Source organism: Saimiri boliviensis, chromosome 8 (genome assembly GCF_048565385.1).
Source record: "Saimiri boliviensis isolate mSaiBol1 chromosome 8, mSaiBol1.pri, whole genome shotgun sequence".
Lineage (NCBI taxonomy): Eukaryota > Metazoa > Chordata > Mammalia > Primates > Cebidae > Saimiri > Saimiri boliviensis.
In genome coordinates, this window is record NC_133456.1 from 74,115,515 (window position 1) to 74,126,189 (window position 10,675).

The 10,675-nt window shown below is 50.2% G+C and overlaps 1 protein-coding gene across 1 annotated transcript; it reads right to left on the reverse strand.

Moving 5' to 3' along the window:
* Positions 1–551: 551 nt before the first annotated feature.
* On the reverse strand, positions 552–9,884 carry TMEM41A (transmembrane protein 41A). Its single transcript, XM_010337670.3, has 5 exons — positions 9,674–9,884; positions 7,364–7,517; positions 5,428–5,589; positions 4,894–5,032; positions 552–1,195 (listed from the first exon to the last, which is right to left on the reverse strand). The coding sequence occupies exons 1-5, from the start codon at positions 9,790–9,792 to the stop codon at positions 975–977; spliced, it is 795 nt and encodes a 264-aa protein (XP_010335972.1). The 5' UTR covers positions 9,793–9,884; the 3' UTR covers positions 552–974.
* Positions 9,885–10,675: the final 791 nt, after the last annotated feature.

Here is a 10,675-nt window from a genome sequence, read left to right on the forward strand (position 1 = left end):
GTTTACCTGCTCATCTGATTCAGGGGAGTCAAGGGCCCTGCCCCATCCAGATGGATAAGAATTTCGCCAGAACATATCCATAACTCCATTCATATTTAATAGTCTGTAATCAGTTTAACAGTCAGGACATGCAACCATAAGGAGGTGTGACATACATGGTAACATCAGTGTCTGAACACGAGCATGACAGAAATCACGTATGTGAGCAACACATGGAAGTCCTAGGCAGTTCATCAGCTTGTTTCAGCTTGTTTCAGCTTGGCGTATGAAGAGGTAGGTCATCAGCAAGAGAGTACAAAAGAAACACTCCTCAAGAGACTAACAAGACGAAGAGCGACGTCAGTGACGTGGGTTCCCATGTCCTCATCGGAACGAAACATCCACAAAGATGCAAAAGGAGGGCATCTGTCACAGCAGCCTGTCACTCTGCAAAAGAGGTATTCTGGACAAGGACAATCAGCATCTTCTCCCAATGCAGCTCAGGGGCTGGCATGAGGGAAACATAACAGGCTATCCCGAGCTCCTTGGTAGACCACAAAATACAAACAGCATTTTCTTTCTTTTTTTTTTTTTGCTTTTTTTGTTGAGATGGAGTCTCACCCTATCACCCGGACTGGAGTGCAGTGGCGCCATCTCGGTTCACTGCAACCTCCACCACCCAGGTTCAAGCGATTCTCCTGCCTCGGCCTCCCAGAGTGCTGGGATTACAGGCGTGAGCCTCCGTGCCCAGCCACAAACAGCATTTTCTAGGAGGCATCCATTTGTAGTGTCTGCTACACCAGGGCTGGTCTGAAAAGCTAATATAACACACCTTCAAGAGCAGAGTGTCCTTTATGACCAGACACCGCACATCGATGCAGTGTCCACGTCACTTACTGAAGGCAATTAAAAACAGTGAAGGGCTTTAGAGGACCACACCCGTTACACAAACAAGCAACTGAGTCCAGAGAGACGTGGCAAACAGAAAATCCAGATCACGTGTCTTTTCTACTATGCATATGATCAGCAATGCTTGTTTCATTCAATTGCAGATGTTTCTGACTAAACTTTTTAATGAGTGTTCCAGGAATTAATGCCACCATGGCAATAGCCAACAGCTTAAAGACAGTGTCCCAGGAGAAAAGAGCATCCAGAGAGCTTAGGGTTGACAGGATGGAGCCTGTCTGCACACAGATGAAATTGTATGGGATCAAACCTGGAAGAAGAAAAAGGGAAAGTACCTGTTACTAGCAGCAGCAAAATTAAGAAAATTCTAATTCAGAAATGTCACCAGGAACAGTGAGTAGTTTTTTTGCCTGACTCTTGACCCTTACACATATTAACTCTTCCCCTTCTTTCCTTCTTTTCTCTTCTCTTCCCTCCTTTCCTCACTTCCCATATATACCTCTCTTACTCAACAAAAGAACTGGAGACTTTTACACAAATAATACCTGCTACTATAAGATAATTTTACAATAGGGCCAGGAACAGTGGCTCATGCCTGTAATTTCAGCACTTTGGGTGGATCACCTGAAGTCAGGAGTTCAAGACCAGCCTGGCCAACATGGTGAAACCCCGTCTTTACTAAAAACACAAAAATTAGCCAGGCAAGATGGCGTGTGTAAGCCCAGCACTTTGGGAGGCCAAGGTGGATCCCCTGAGGTCAGGAGTTCAAGACCAGCCTGGCCAACATGGTGAAACCCTGTCTCTACTAAAATCACAAAAATCAGCCAGGCGTGGTGGCGAGTGCCTATAATCTCAGTTACTTGGGAGGCTGAGGCAGAAGAATTACTGGAGCCTGGGAAGCGGAGGTTGTAGTGAGCCAAGATCTCACCACTGCAATTCAGCCCAGGTGACAGAGCTAGACTCTTCTCAAGAAAAAAAACTGATAGGAAAAATAGGAAAAGCAAAATGCTTACAAAAGAATATAAGACATCAGGGAATATAGTTAGTAGAAAAATGTATAAGGTTCGCTAAAAGTGGGCCCCAAATTTGGTTCTGAGCACCCAGCAGCCAAAGTAAAGAGAGAAGTGCTGTTGTTGAGATTTGCAGTATGCATAAGATTAAAAACAGGTTTTTAAAAGATGTACTATTCACATGCTGCACTGTCTCAAAGAGGTCATCAAATCCCCTGGATCCCAAAAGTCTGACTGGCTGAACAGGCTGGCTGCAGAACAATCAGCAGGTGACACTGTTATAAACCACATCCCTGGGCTCCACCCAGAAACTCTGGTTACTTGGCTCTGGGGTAGTACCCAGGAACCTGTATTCTAAAAGTCCCTTCTCCACTCCCACCCTGAGATTCGGATTGGTTTGGAACCCTCTAATAATCCATTCCTCTTCTATAGGAGAGGAAGTGTAAAGGAGATGAAGACCCCAGGCCCCTCAAGGTTACACAGCTTGTGACATGGGGGACAGAAACCCTGGTCTCACAATCTTGCCAAGCCTCACGCCACCTAGGTAATTAGAAGCTGCAAACCCCCACTAGCTGAGGTCCTCAGGCCGATGTGGCCAGAACTGGCTATGGTAGATCTTGCTTCTATTTAAAATCTCCATTTCTCTCAGGTATCCCCTATTAATAGCGGCCGCCCAACCACATATTTGTTCTGTTTGACCTAGAAGCCCTGAATTGTCTTTCCCTCCAGGCTCTAAGGAAGGTTAAGAGAAAGTGATCCTTGCCTTAAGCTTAAGGAGGGTGGTTTTCTTCCAGTACGGAGAAGGTAGCATCACTGATTTTACAGGATGTTAGCGCTTGACCACTCGGATAAAGGTGGTCGAGGGCCCACACTTTGAGCAACACTGCTCTAGTCCCAGCCCTGATCTGGATAAGTGGCCCATTGTGAGTAAGTGGCCTGCTAGAGGTCACACAATTGTCAAAGGCAAGGAGAAACTTTAGATATCGTCTAATTCAGCAAACTGCCACACTCAGGACCCAGCGGAATCCCTTCTAGGGACTAACTACTCATACTGAATACCTGCATCACCTGGAGAACATGAAAAGCTCCTGATCCCCGAGTCCCACCTGAGAGATGATTTAGTTCAGGCGTCCCCAAACTACGGCCCACGGGCCGCATGCGGCCCCCTGAGGCTATTTATCCGGCCCCCCACCGCACTTCAGGAAGGGGCACCTCTTTCATTGGTGGTCAGTGAGAGGAGCACAGTATGTGGCGGCCCTCCAACGGTCTGAGGGACAGTGAACTGGCCCCCTGTGTAAAAAGTTGGGGGACGCCTGATTTAGCTGATGTGTGGTATGGCCTTAGTTGAGGGATTTTTTAAATCTCCACAGGTGTTTTTTGAGGCGGGGTCTCATTCTGTCGCCCAGGCTGGAGTGAAGTGTCACACTTTCAGTTTACTGCAACCTCGGCCTCCTGGGTTCAAGTGATTCTCCTGCCCTGCCTCAGCCTCTCAAGTACCACCACACCAGGCTAATTTCTGTATTTTTAGTAGAGACAGGGTTTCACCATGTTGGCCAAGCTGGTCTTGAACTTCCGACCTCAGGTGATCCACCTTGGCCTCCCGAAGTGCTGGGATTACAGCATGAGCCACCAAGCCCGGCCTCCAGGTGATTTTTAATAGGTTTAAAGGTGATTTTTAATGGGTTTGCAGTTTGAGAACTGGATTAAAATGCATATTCCCAGACCCCACCCCCAAGATTCTAATTCAGTAGGTCTGGAGTACACCCCAAATCTCAATTCTCAACAAGCCCCGTGAGCCTGCCAATCTGATCAAAGTGGCCCAAGGCCCACACTTTGAGAAACACTACTCTCTTCCTAGCCTCTCATCTGGCCCGGTGGCCCACTAAGGGTAAGTAGCTTGCTACAGGTTGCGCAACTGTCAAAAGGCAAGATGGAACCTCACGGATGCCAGCTGTTCTAAGGCAGAACTTAATCCAAACAGGGCCCAAGAACCAGGCAGGAAGTCCCTTGCTCTGCTCCTTTCTTCTGTCCCCACTCAAAACTCATGGACACATACCCTCATTCCAACCCTGCTCTTTCTGCTGGCATTTACTGAGTACTTACTATGAGCCAAGTTATCTGCTTTACACAGACCATCACTTCTAATCCCAGTGCCCAGCACATACAGCTGTGCAATGAACAGTATTTTGTCCAAAAGTATTTTTACAGGTTTTCCTGTTGACGCCTGAGTAGATCTGAAATCAAGAATCCATTTTTCTTGGCTGGGCGCGGTGGCTTAAGCCTATAATCCCAGCACTTTGGGAGGCCGAGGCGGGTGGATCACAAGGTCAAGAGATCGAGACCAACCTTGGTCAACAAGGTGAAACCCCGTCTCTACTAAAAATACAAAAAATTAGCTGGGCATGGTGGTGCATGCCTGTAATCCCAGCTACTCAGGAGGCTGAGACAGGAGAATTGCCTGAACGCAGGAGGCGGAGGTTGCGGTGAGCCGAGATCGTGCCATTGCACTCCAGCCTGGGCAACAAGAGCGAAACTCCGTCTCAAAAAAAAAAAAAAAAAGGCCGGGCGCGGTGGCTTACGCCAGTAATCCCAGCACTTTGGGAGGCCGAGGTGGGTGGATCACAAGGTCAAGAGATCGAGACCATCCTGGTCAACATGGTGAAACCCCGTCTCTACTAAAAATACAAAAAATTAGCTGGGCATGGTGGCGCGTGCTTGTAATCCCAGCTACTCAGGAGGCTGAGGCAGAACAGCCTGAACTCAGGAGGCGGAGGTTGCGGTGAGCCAAGATCGCGCCATTGCACTCCAGCCTGGGTAACAAGAGCAAAACTCCGTCTCAAAAAAAAAAAAAAATCATTTCTTTAGATCCTAAGGTTTGAAGCCGCACTCTGTGAGCCTGTGTTCTCAGAAGCAGGCACATGCTCACATGGCCGATAACCCAGGGCAGACCCCCAACGTGACACTGTGAAGACTCAAACCTACCCCGCCAGCATCTTACCGATAAGAACTGAGAAGAAGAACTGCATGATGGGAATGTTGAGAATCGGGGCCGAGAGGTTCAGGAACCAGTTTGGTGTCATGGGGAAAAGTCTCAAAAACAGTAAGAAAAAAAACAAGCTGTTTCTGTTCTCCTCCACCTGTAGCCAAAGAGGACAAAGCTATTAAGAAGCAGACGGGGTCTCCAGGTATTGAAAGCCTGCCGGTGCCAGGCACTGTTCTAGACACTTTACATAATCTGTTCCCAATTCTTCCAGCAACCTCCAGGGAGAGACTGTTTTCCTCATTTTAAAAATGGAGGTGCTGAGGATCAGAGAAGTCGGGAGCTTGCCCGAAGTCCCAGAGCTGGTTATGATGGAGCTGGGATTTGATCCCTGGTCTATGTCTCCTGAAGACATCAAAAGAGCCCCTAGGGTCTCCTGAGATGGCATGGAAGAGCACTGTGGGAAATCCCCGCTACGTGCTGCTTTCAAGGCCATGCCTGTGGTGACTCTCTGGGGTCCCAGCTCTCAGGGGTGACCCCTCCCCTTCTTACCTTTTTCTGCAGCAGGGCCACTTTATCAGGAAAGTAGGACACCACCAGCTGTTTGCCAAAAACACTGGAGAGCAGGTAGCAGCATGTGGCACCCACCGAGGTCAACACACAGCACAGCAGAAGCCCCAGCCATGGCCCAAACAAGGCACCAGCCAAAACATTCTGCAAAGAAAACAAACCCTCAGGCAGGTGAGCATCTAGTGGCTACCAGGCACCTTATCTTGGAGCCTGAGGAGGTTCCCTCCTCCTTCGCTGTTTCTTCCCAGCTAAAACCCAATTGCCTTTCTCTCTTCCTTTCTTCCTTTCTCCCTCCCTCTCTCCCTCTTTCTTTTTCTTCTCTCTTTCTCTCTCCTTCCTTCCTTCCCTCCCTCCCTCCCTTCTTTCCTCTCTCTCTTTCTCTCTTTCTTTCACAGGATCTCCTTCTGTCATCCAGGCTTGAGGACATTGGCATGAGCATAGCCACTGCACACTCAAACTCCTGGGCTCAAGGAATCCTCCCACCTCAGCCTCCCAAAGTGCTAGGATTACAGGCATGAGCCACTGCAAGTCCCAATTGCCATTTTAAAGAGGTGAATGAAAAATTATGAAAAGGCTGGGAACTACACCTGGCATCAGTCTCTTCACCTTGAAAATGAGGATAAGGATTAAAGCCTCAGGGGGTTAGATGGGATCTGTGGCTATGGTAGACTCTGCAGTTACTGTGGCTCCAAGTAAGTAGAAATGAAACTCACAAGTTATTTTTACTATTTCAAAAGATGAACACAAACCATGAATTTTCCCTTGGTCAGACCACACAAGCTATATAAGATGTCTTGTTTCTTTCATTTTTGCTGGAATTACATCTACATAGTATGCTAATACCAGGGGTTCCATGTTGACCAGAGCTCTAGCCAACACTTGAAGAAGTCTTGGTTTAAGAAAAATGGAAAAGCTGGCCAGACACAGTGGCTCACTCCTGTAATCCCAGTACTTTGGGAGGCCAAGGCAGGTGGATCACCTGAGGTTGGGAGTTTGAGACCAGCCTGACCAACATGGAGAAATTCCATCTCTACCAAAAATACAAAATTAGCCGGACATGGTGGCGCCTGCCTGTAATCCCAGCAGCTCGGGAGGCTGAGGCAGAATTGCTTGAACCAGGGAGGCAGGGGTTGTGGTGAGCCGACATCGCACCACTGCACTCCAGCCTGGGCAACAAGAGCGAAACTCCATCTCAAAGGAAAAAAGAAAAGAAAAATGGAAAAGTGAACCAATACTTCCTAAATGCATTCTGACTGGTAGATATCATCCTGACAAAACATGGGGTCCACGAGAGAAAGCAGGAGAAAGCCTTGGAAGTGGGAGGGTGAGGAGCCACTGAGCTCGCTGTGCTAAATGCTTGACCACATGTCCTGTGTCACCCTCACCACATCCCCGAGTCATGCCATCCTTGCCCCATTCTGCAGGTGAGAGGTTAAGTATCTTGCCCAAGATCACAGCAGGCAGAGTCAGGGTTCACCCTCAGGTCTGGATGTGGAGCCCCCACCAAGCAGCAGCTGGCTCTCTGCCCTGAAGAGGGATCAGCTCAAGACAGAAGACAGACACAGGGCAGCCTCAAGGAGTCCGCCCCTGACCCCGAGCACCACACACCTCCCCTGTCCTCTTGGACATGTCTACATTTCTCCTAGTTTCAAGGAAACTGCTTGAGCAGGTCCAGCCTCAGCCTAGAGGAAAGAAACATGCTGGGGCAGGAGAGGGAAGCAGTATATGAGGAAGCTGCCGGTGTCTCCCACTTCTGTGCTCACTCAATCCCTCAGCAGACACTGAGGGCCACTGTATGCCAGCCCCATTACACCCACTGTCAAGTTTAATCATCTCCACACAATCCCAGGAGGTTACAGGGGAGTACCCCAATTGTGCAGATAAGGAAACAGAATCGGAAGGAGGGCAGGACACTGACCAGGAAGCTGGAGCCAGGGATGGCAAAGCCCTGTTTGTAGAGGTAGGCGCTGCAGAAGAGCAGGAACACGTAGCCCTGGTGCTCCTTCCGGTATTCTCGAAGGACCTCAGAGAGCTCCCGCAGCTCTGCCAGGTCAGAGGGGAACCACAGTGACCTGCGGATTTGGAAAAGCCAATGGAAATGAGTTCAGATCAGCCCAGTGCTTACGAAACTCATTCGCTGTGTCTGCTTTTCAGAGTAGGTTTATAAATATGCCCATCATCTGGTCTGCTGGGAACACATACACTCCTGATGACAGATGACCTGATACGACGTTGCAGAGACAGACAGGAGAGCCCTAGTTTGGAAGCAGGAGACCTGGGTTAGCATCCCAACCCTGCTACTTTCTGTTATATGTCCTTGGACTAGTCCCTGGGTTTGTTTCCTTACCTAAAATATGAGGGGTGGGTGTTAAATAGTCATGAAGTTCCCCTTTAGCTCTGGAATTTTAGAATCTGTTCTTTTTTTTTTTTTTGAGACGGAGTTTCGCTCTTGTTACCCAAGCTGGAGTGCAATGGCGCAATCTCGGCTCACCGCAACCTCCGCCTCCTGGATTCAGGCAATTCTCCTGCCTCAGCCTCCTGAGTAGCTGGGATTACAGGCACACGCCACCATGCCCAGCTAATTTTTTGTATTTTTAGTAGAGACGGGGTTTCACCATGTTGACCAGGTTGGTCTCCATCTCTCGACCTTGTGATCCACCCACCTCGGCCTCCCAAAGTGCTGGGATTACAGGTTTGAGCCACCGCGCCCGGCAGAATCTGTTCTTAAGAGGCAAATGGATTCTTTTCCAGGCAAGTTCTAAATGTCCTAAATTGCCTTCCTTTCAAGGACACTGACTCCCCCACAAACGAAGAACGATTCAGACTTCAAACTGTTCCTGAGGTGCCAGGTAAAATGACTTTTCAGCATTCACTATAAAACCAGTTAAATAGTCTCCAGGAAAGTATATCTATCCCATACCATAAACGTAAGTTTTTTGATAATATGTCAGGCTTGAATCGAACCCTTTCAAAGAGCCTACTATTACACTCTGCTCTTAATCTGGTCCTCGGTGCACTCTGTACACTATAACCCTGTCCAAGGGTTATAGTATAAAGGCTACTTTGCCTCTGCCATCTGAACAGTCCTTGACTCCATCACTGATTAATTACTTCTCATGAAAATGCTTCTTTTGGTTATGTCTGACACCCGCAGCAGAGACTTCTTAGCTACAGCAAAAGAATACAATAACTGAAAACAGTTGCCCTAATAGTCAAATCTCAGTAATTCCCTTGACCACGCAGTGCTGTGCTAGGCACACTTCCATGCACTTTTTATATAAAGAGTATGCAGCACTCACACAAACCTGTCAGTTAGGTATTGCTCTGCCACCTGCCTCGACCAGTCGTTCATTATAAGGAGAAAAGTAGGCCAGGCACAGTAATCCCAACACTTTGGGAGGCTGAAGCAGGTGGATCACCTGAGGTCAGGAGTTTGAGACTAGCCTGGCCAACAGGGTGAGACCTCGGATCTACGAAAAATACAAAAATTAGCCGGGCGTGGTTGCGGGTGCCTGTAGTCCCAGCTACTCAGGAGGCTGAGGCAGGAGAATCGCTTGAACTCGGGAGGAGGAGGTTGCACTGAGCCGAGATCGCGCCACTGCACTCCAGCCTGGGCGACAGGGCGATACTCCGTCTCAAAAAAAAAAAAAAAAAAGAAAGAAAGAAAAAGAAAAAAAACCAAGAAGGGCAAAAGTGGAGACAGCCAGGAAGAGGGCAGAGCCGATAACTGATTCGTGAATAATTTAAAGTTGTCCATGCCACATTTCTCCTGAAGATGTCATGTCTAAAGTCTCAAGGGCAGACCTGACGGAAGCAAGGTGGGGAGGAGAGGCGGCTGGAAGCGGGCGTGACGCGGCTGAGGCCCGCACGGGGCGGGGGTCGGCGGGTCCCGGGGAGGCAACGGCGCGGGCGGCCTCAACGCCGCGCCACCCTCGGCAAATCCATCCAACCAACGGCGGCGCGGCGCCCCGCACACCCGGCAGCCGGCGCCACACCGGTCCCAGTCAGCCCCGGGGCGGGCTCCCATCCACCCGCCTGTCCGAGACCGTGTGGACGCGGGCCCAGACACCAGACCGGATTCTAGTCCGGTAAGCGAATCGCAATTCCCAGCCCCAGACGCCGCCGATACCGGAACCCGGAACCCGAATCTCCGAACCTCCGATTCCCAGCCCCGGTCCTCGGACCTGGCTCCCTTCCTCTGACCCGAACCCAGATCGCTGCCACGCACCTGCCTCCAGCCTCCTCGGTGGAGCCCAGTCTCTGCCCGCGGGGCAGTCGCGTCGACAGCAAGTACAAGGCGAAGGTGCAGCCGGCGAAGACGAGAAGCAGGCCGAGCAGCGGGCGCATGTCGGCTCCGCACCCCGGCCCACGGGGCCGCCAAGAAGCCAACTTGCGGCCCGGGACGCAGCGGCGGGCGGACTGAGCCCGCGGAGCACGTTCGCGGACGGACCGGGGCGGGGTCCGCGCCAAGCCCCGCCCCCGAGCCAGGCCCCGCCTCCCGGGCCAGGCTTTGCCCGCGATTCTGACGGCGGCAAAACCTGCTTCGCCGTCTGTCCTCTCTCCGTCTGTCCGTGCCTGTTTTTCTACGTTTATTACTGCATCTTTCTCCACTTATTCTGCAGGCATGGAGCGCCCCCAGTGCCGGCTCGGCGCCAGGGCTGGGAGATCCGGGGGTAAATCGTGAGCCCAGGCCGCAGCGAGCTTGCAGTCTAGGGGTCAAAGCAGTCCTGTCCACAACACAAAGCAAATGTAGCCGTTGTAGCACCAGCGGCTGCAGTCACGTGCGGCGGGGCGGTAATAGTGACGACGGAAATAATCCGAATTGCTTTTTATTCAGCCCCTGCTATATGCCCATTATCCCTGAGCCTCACAGTCATCCTGCAAGGTAGGTGTTTGTGTCTTTCTCTAACAGATGAAAACTCTTGAGTTTCAGAAGAATTAAATGACACCCCCTCCAAAAGAGAGCCAGTATAAGAATTCAAGTCAACCTGGGTCCAAAACCAGTGATCCTTACACTGTGTGGATTCACGGAGGAGACGGAGTTTACCTTCAAGGATAAGCAAGACTTCTGCAAACAGAAAAAGGAGGGAATGGGTGAACTAAGGCCCAAGTGAGGCGCCAGAGTCCAGTTTCAGTGAAGCCTAAGGTATATGAGAAATAAGTGAGACTCTGGGGACAAACAACAGTGCACTGAAGGCAGGCTAAGGAGTTGGATTTTTTTTTTTTTTTT

Coding starts and splice junctions, on each gene's coding strand:
- TMEM41A (XM_010337670.3), bottom strand. CDS start 9,792: ATGCGCCCGCTGCTCGGCCTGCTTCTCGTCTTCGCCGGCTGCACCTTC. Junction 7,518..9,673: donor ACCGAGGAGGCTGGAGGCAG/GTGCGTGGCAGC, acceptor CCAAATCCGCAG/GTCACTGTGGTTCCCCTCTG. Junction 5,590..7,363: donor TCCCTGGCTCCAGCTTCCTG/GTCAGTGTCCTG, acceptor TTTTCTTTGCAG/AATGTTTTGGCTGGTGCCTT.